General features: G+C 36.6%; 1 protein-coding gene across 3 annotated transcripts in view; it reads right to left on the reverse strand.

Moving 5' to 3' along the window:
• Positions 1-8,032, reverse strand: part of CUNH11orf65 (chromosome unknown C11orf65 homolog) — a 27,626-nt gene that overhangs the window by 15,567 nt on the left and 4,027 nt on the right. For all 3 annotated transcript variants that reach the window (XM_006150959.3, XM_006150958.3, XM_006150957.3), the window contains 2 exons: positions 6,571-6,659; positions 949-1,041 (listed from right to left, as the gene is read on the reverse strand). In XM_006150959.3, the coding sequence (XP_006151021.1) occupies positions 949-1,041; positions 6,571-6,651 (174 nt within the window). In that variant the 5' untranslated portion in view covers positions 6,652-6,659. The remainder of the gene's footprint in view (positions 1-948; positions 1,042-6,570; positions 6,660-8,032) is intronic.

Genomic DNA, 8,032 nt, shown 5'->3' on the forward strand with positions numbered 1-8,032 from the left:
TGTCCAAGATCCCAAGAGGAAAATGGAGGAGAAGGGAATGCGGTGTGGCCATCCCCCCTGGGGGGTGATTTCTCGCTTTCTATCTCTCTGTCTCTCTCTCTCTGGTGAGCACACGTGCCCTATAGTGAAAAACCTCTCCAAAAATAATAATAATAACAACAACAACAATAATAAATAAAATAAAATAAATAATTCTTTTAAAATAGAATTGTTATTTCACAGGTCTTCTCAATTTTAGTGTTCTGCATCAAATGAAAACTAGAAAAAAAATTTTTTTGGTCCTTTATTCAAAGCCAACTCAACCATGTGTCTTGTTATTTTAGATTAGAGGAGAAAAATAAATGCTATCCTAAATTATCCTCAATTATTTCATGTCTGAAAGAAAATATTAGTTTCATAGAATAATCTTCTCCTGACTAAAAATTTTATAAAGTATAAAATACTTTATAGTGACTGATAATTAAAATATGACACCTAAGTTTGTGGGATATAGCTAAAGTAGAGCACACAAGTAAATTTTTAGCTGTAAATGTGTATATTAGAAAAGAAGATTGAAAATTAGTTTATTAAGTTTCTGCCTCAAGAATCTAGAAAAAGATAAATTAAGCCCTAAGAAAGTTAAAAAAAAAAATACCAGAAGTTTCAGAAATCAATGAGTAGCAAGTAGAGATAAAATAGAAAAACTTTAGCACCAGCAAGTGGTGTGGAAGTTAAGGTGCTGGACTCCCACATGGCTGACTGTAGTTCAAGTCTCAGACCTGGAGTCTCAAAAAACACACCAGGAATGTGCATGTCCAAAATCCCAAGAGAAGATTGGAGGAGAACGGACCACAGTATGGCCAACCCCTGTACGGGATAATTTCTCACTTTTTCTCTCTACCTCTCTGGCAAGCACATGCGATTTAGTTTTCTTATAATAACATGTTAATCAATAAATAGTGTCCTTACCTCTTTAGGATTAATATATCTCACAATCTGACGTGGCTCTCCTCGCCTTCTTAAATAAATCAGGTTTTTATAGTGTTGGAATACAGTGGCATTCTGAGGAGTCAAACACATTAAGATTATATGGTCAAAACTAAATTTTCTATTTCTACTTTTTGCCTAAGTGAGGCAAAACAAGTAAAAAAACATAAAATACACTATATATGGTAAACTAATTTTTAGAAATATTATCTGCTCAGAGTTTGCTTTGAAAAACTAGGTAATTATGGTATTATTTTCATAGAGTGTTCAAAACTTTTAACTGTATCTCTACCAACTATAAATAAAATATTCAAAACTTAGTTGAGTCACCTCTGTTATACTTTCCAGAGTAATCTAGAAGAAAAACAAAACATAACCTACTATCAAGAACACTAAATATGGTATAATATCATGTGAGTTCAAGTGTACTTAAAAGCTGTGTGACCTAGATAAGCTGCTTAACTCCTCTGTGTTCAAGTTCTTCATCTATAAAAAGTGAATGACAATATCTATTTCATAAAGCTATGGTTAAGAATAATTTAGCTAACATTTGTAAAACACAACCGTTTCTGGCATAAAAAACATTAAATAAATACTAGCAATTATTACCATTATAGAATCTTGACTTCTATAGTAATTCCACTGATTTATAAATCCTATCCACTTTTCACATTAGTGCAAATTTAGTCAAACAATCCCAGATAATTCTTTGAGCTTGGAACACTATCCCCCCCCCCCCCTCGTGCCCTAACCCCTTGAAAACTCCTTAATAACTCTTGGTAATAAACTCCTCTGCACCTAGTTTGCTCATGTTCAATCAAATCAATTAAGTTTAAATAGAAATAATCCACAGTACCAATGTAACAATTTGAGGCCCCAAGGCAGTTGCCTGTAGAAAATGATGCAGCCCATGTTAACACAACTAGTATTCTTTCTGAATGGAAGATAAAATTTTCCCCAAGTAAATCCCCAAGTTGAGCATTAAGAAAACTATTATGGTTGAAAATCAGAACAGTATGTTCCAAATAGGTACATTACTATATTAGATATCTACTGAATGTATTACAAACAAATTAAAAAAAACTTAGTGGTTTCAAGCAATACCATTTATTGTTTCTCTTTGTATGGGTTGACAGGAGAGCCAATTTTGTAGGAACTCATATGGGGTTGTGATCAGCTGCCAGGTCAACTCAAGCCTGGCCATTTAATACAGACTTAGACACGTGTTTGGGTTTTCAGCATGGCTTGTTGGAACATCTAGGATGGCTGAGCCTGTCTCTACATAGACTTTCAGTCAAGCTTCTTCACAGCACAGAGAAAGTAAAAATTGCAAGCCTCCTCTATTTTTTTTTTTATTATTTTATTTAACTTTTATCTATTTATTTTAATTTGACCAGAGAGGGGCAGAATGAGAGAGAAAGCGAAAATGAGAAAACAAACAGTCAGATCCAGGAAGGGAAATAGAAAGCAAGCTGCGAGGTCTGGGACTCGAACCGCAGTCAGTAATGTGGAAGTCAAGTGCCCTTAACCACCACGCCACCTGCCGGCCCCAGAAGCCTCCTTAGATCTTATTTTGGAAGTCGCTTGAAACACTTACTCTATATTCTATTAATCAAACTGAAGTCCTAGCAGGTTTCAGGGAGTCAAATACAAAGTGTAACCCATAAAAACAACTTTTATATATAAAAAGAGTGAATCTTAGGGACCAGCAGTTGGCAAAATTGCTACGTTGCTAGACTCCCGTCTAGTCGACCACGGCTCGAGTCCTGAACCCAGTGGCTTAAACTCACACTGGGCACGTGTGTGTGTGTGTGCCCAAGATCTAGAAGGGATTGAGGTGTGGTGATCCCCCCAGGAGGTGATTTTTCACTTTCTGTCTCTCCGTCTCTCTCTGTCTTTCTGGAGAGCAAACACGCCCTAGAACAAAAACCTCTCCAAAAAAAAAAAAAAAAAAAAAAAGAGTGACTCTTAAAACATTCACAGAAAATGCACATTATGAAAAAAGCATGACTTTCCATTTTTTGGGCATCAAAGTAACATCTTTAGTATACTATTTTATTCTGTTCTATTTTATTCTGTTCTATCTATCTATCTATCTATCTATCTATCTATCTATCTATCTATCTATCTATCTAAGTATTTAGCCAACCAGCCAGCCAGCCAGAAGGCAGATGTACTTGCCAGAGAGAGACAGAGAGCCAGATGAAGAAGGAAAAAGTACTCCCCAATGAGTCATAGCCACACCACAATCCTTTCTCCTCCATTTCTCTATCCTGTCAGGACTTGGGGCATACAACACACATGCTCAGCATGTTTTTCAAGTCCTGGGGCTGGGATTCAAACCACTTGGTCAGTCATGGGTCAGCTCAGTGGCTCAGCAGTAACACACTGCTCAATCAATGCCAGATCCATACAGAAGATCTCAGTTCCATTCTGAGTCCCCCTACACATTCTGGATGCACATGCCCATAATCCTGGCTGGTTGGGAAGGTTAAAGGGGATTGTAGCATGAGACCCTACTGAGGGTGCTTCTCTCTCTCTTTCTCTTTCTGCCTCTCACTCACATAAAAGAAACAAGCTTTAAAGAAAAGTTATAGAGAAGAAAATAATGAGATATTTAAAATGTTGAATTAATATAAAGATGAAAAAAATAAGAACAGTACAGGAAGAACAGACCAGACAGAAGAAAACAAACATCAAGATAGCAGCCTTAAACCTAACTAATATATTGTAGTAATTACAATAAATACAAATAAACTTGCCAATTAAAAAAATGAAGACTGCTGGGAACCAGCAGTTAGCGTAATGGCTATGTCACTGGACTCCCACGTAGTCGACCGTGGTTCGTGTCCCGACCCGGCGGCTTAAAACTCACGCCGGGCGCGTGTGCGTGCGTGCCCAAGATCCCGAGAGGAGAATGGAGGAGAAGGGATTGCGGCGTGACCATCCCCCCTGGGGGGTGATTTCTCGCTTTCTGTCTCTCTGTCTCTCTCTGTCTGTCTGGCGAGCGTACGCGCCCTACAGTGAAAATCTCTCAAAAAAAAAAAAATGAAGACTACTTATGATTAAGAGATATTAGACACAATTATATTTTGTTTGTAAGAGACTCAATTTTTTTGACAGAAATAGATCCAATTTATTGTTCTTAAATGCTGTGAAACATTCTACGTTACAGATATACTATGCTTTTTTTTTTTTAGTTATTCCATGAGTGAGAGAGACAGAGAAACAGAGATATAGCCCCCTCCCCTCAGGGTCTTGATGCCACAATCTTGATGCCAGCCCTGAGCATGGGCACATGAATGCCCAGCATATTAAGGGAGGTCTCCAGATACAAACCAGCAACCTTTTGATACCATAATTTATTTATCCAGATATTTTACTCTAAAGTTTACCAACATCACTTTTACCACATTCTCCAGGTCACTGCAAGTCATGAAGCCAACTTAAAGTCATAGGATAGGGAAACAGACTATTTATTGATGGGAAGGGAGGAACTGCAAATTTTTTTAGCCATAATTTTCAATTTATCCTAATCTGTTCTCTGCTACAATCACTTCCATTCCTCTCAAGGAGAAACAATTTAAACATATACTAAATATTTGAAAGTAAAAGCATAAAAAAAGACATAAACTCGGGAACCAGCAGTTAGTATAATGGCTATGTCACTGGACTCCCACATAGTCAACCGCGGTTCGCGTCTCGGACCCGGTGGCTTAAATCTCACGCCAGGTGTGTGTGCATGCGTGCCCAAGATCCCGAGAGGAGAATGGAGGAGAAGGGATTGCGGCGTGACCATCCCCCCTGGGGGGTGATTTCTCGCTTTCTATCTCTCTGTCTCTCTCTGTCTGGCGAGCGCACGCGCCCTATAGCGAAAACCTCTCCAAAAAAAAAAAAAGATGTAAACGCTAAACAAAAGACAGTAGGGTGGCTATATCAATACAAAATAAAACATTCTTTTGGGCAAGAAATGTAAAATACATGAAACATCTATTGAGACAATCATACAGTTTTTTTTTTCACCCTATTAATGTGGTTGGACATCTATTGATTTGTATACATTGAACCATCCTTGCATCCCAAAGATAAATCCACTTCATCATGGTGAATGATTCTTTCAATGTGCTGTTGAATTCAGTTTGCTAAAATTTTGTTGAGATCTTTGCATCTATGCCCATTAGGAAATAAGCCTATAATTTTCTTGACTTCTAGTGTCCTCCGGCTTTGGCATCAGGATAGTAATGTTGCACTCATAAAGTGAGTTTAGAAGTATACCCACCTCAGGACCAGCAGTTAGCATAATGTCTATGTCGCTGAACTCCCATGTAGTGGATTGTGGTTCGAATCCCAGATCCGGTGTCTTAAACTCACACTGGGAACATGTGTTTGTGTGCTCTTTTAAGGTCAAGGATGTATTATGAAATCCTTAGCGAAATGTTAGGAATATAATAGATATTCAAAGATGTGTGGCTAGATGTGAGAAAAAGAAGTTGCAAGTGACAGAGAAGATTTAGCCTAGATAAAAGAATAGCTTTTAAAAGTAGCTTTTAAAACATTTTTACTCTTCAAAATACATAATGAAATGAAACACAAGGTATTTCCTTACATAAGATTTGTAAGAAACAAATCTTATGGTAGTTTTCTTACATATGACCAAAAAAGGAGGAGTAATGAACTTCAAAACACAGAAGATGTTTTAATTCCAGTTCAGACTATTACTAAATGTAACACTGGACAAATAGCTTAACATCTTTAGGCTTCAGTTTCATCGTTTGTACACATAAAGAGCAGCTTTATGTTTACATTAAATGATAGGTCATTTTAATAATTTCAACATTTAATTTGAATTTTTTATAAATTTTTATAATTTCAACATTTGTTAACATAAAGAGTAGCTTTTAAAAGAAAATTATTATTTTAGTGTTGGAAATTAATATAGTTATGACCCAGCACAGATTTTATAGATTTAGTAAAGAGGGCAAATAATGAGAGCTATTTTGCAAGTTTGATTAATTGATACAAAGGTGGTCTCTTGGGCCAGAAATAAAGGCACACCAATTCACACAAAATGACCAGGCATAGTAAGAGGGCTGCTGCTATCAGAGAATAGTGTGAAGTCACGTTAGCTCTTGGTTCTCAGTCAACCAGGTAAGTCAGCTTGGAATATTTCTTACACCTTTGAGATCAATGCTACCCATATAAGGGCATGACAAGTAACTACATTAACCCAGATATGGAATATTATTAACTTTAAGCTCCTCTAAAGTAGGAATATTCACTGACATGAATATATCCCTAATACCTGCTCACAAACTTAATTCTAGAGTTAAGAAACACAGTTTAGAGGTGAAAGTCAATTAGCATATTAGAGGTACTTTCATGGATAGCAGCTTTTGCCAAAGTGACTGGCTCAGATCATGAACTCAATAAATACTTCCAAAACCAATGAGATAATTAAACTTTTTTAAAAGTCTGCTTTTAAAGTGAAAGGTGGCACATAATTGTATAAATATACTAAAAACTATTGCATTGTACACTTTAAACAGGTAAACTTTATGATATATAAATGAATTATATCTCAGTAAAGTTGTTAAATAAACTCACAAGGTAACATTTCCAGGCACGCTGAATTATTCTGGCGGCTTTATCTACCTTTGTAATTTCTGATGCTGGTTGCCAAAGCATTTGAAAGTCTTAAAAGAAAACAAACAAAAAGGTACATTTAAAATTATTTTATATGCTCTGTTATAAAACTGTCACTAGAATTCAATGAAAATTAAATAAAAATGTATATAAATAAAACAATGAAATTATTATATATAATATGCATATATATTACACATTATACATACACATACATATACATGTATGTGTTACATATATGTGTATATCCACATATTATATTATAATCTTATTAAAATAATTATAATAAAAGTAACCTGTCATTGGTAGCCTAATATGTTAATTTGTTAATTTTTTTCTAATTCCAATAAAAACCCTATATAGCAGATTTTACTAATATGCTTGTATTAGAGATGAGAAGAATGCACTTTAAGACCTAAAGTCAAATAGTAACTAAGCCAGTAATGAATCTATCTTGAGTGTCCATGATCTTTATAAATTGTTATATGACATCAAACAAACTTTTCTTAAACATGCACAGAGACAGAGTTGCATCCACAACACCGCTCAGTCCCCTGACCTAGAAGAAGAGATGACTAGATTTTTTATTTAACTATATTGACCACTTAATACCTTGGGTATTAACTTGTCAAGAAAGAAAGAAGGGGGGGAAGAAAAGAAGGAGTGGAGGGGAGAGGAGGAGAAGGGAGATAGAACACATGAAGTTTGACTAATAAGGAGCAAAACAAAATCGCCAATTTTAATTTTTTTTAAAGAATCATTTTATTTTATTTGTTTATTTATTTATTTATCATAGGGACAGAATGAGAGAGAGAGAGAAAGCGAGAAAGCAAGCCACCGGGCACAGGACTTGAACCACAGTTGGCCCTGTGGGAGTCCAGTGCCTTTAACCACCATGCCACCTCCTGGCCCCCAATTTTAATTCTTAATTTGTAGTAATATTATGAGGAATTTAGAAAGAGAATACAGAAAATATTACAGTTTCCAAGTCCTTAAAAAGTAGCAGTAAGCTAAGTTCTTATTTATGTTCCTTAAACATTTATTTACCCTATAAAGCATCTTGCTCAAAACTGAATAGTTGGGAGGCCAGCAAGTGGCATGGTGGTTAAAGCCACTGGATTCCCACAAGGCTGACTGAGGTCTGAGTCTTAGGCCTGACACCTTGCTTTCTCGCTTTCCCTTTCTCTTTATTTATCTGGACAAGTTTAAAAAAATAACAAATGGCGGGACCAGCAGTTAGCGTAATGGCTATGTCGCTGGACTCCCACGTAGTCGACTGAGGTTCGAGTCCCAGACCCGGTGGCTTAAACTCACGCCGGGCGCGTGTGCTTGCGTGCCCAGGATCCCGAGAGGGGAATGGAGGAGAAGGGATTGCGGCGTGGCCATCCCCCCTGGGGGGTGATTTCTCGCTTTCTGTCTCTCT

The sequence above is a fragment of the Tupaia chinensis genome, unplaced genomic scaffold (assembly GCF_000334495.1).
Source record: "Tupaia chinensis unplaced genomic scaffold, TupChi_1.0 Scaffold000311_2, whole genome shotgun sequence".
Taxonomy (NCBI): domain Eukaryota; kingdom Metazoa; phylum Chordata; class Mammalia; order Scandentia; family Tupaiidae; genus Tupaia; species Tupaia belangeri.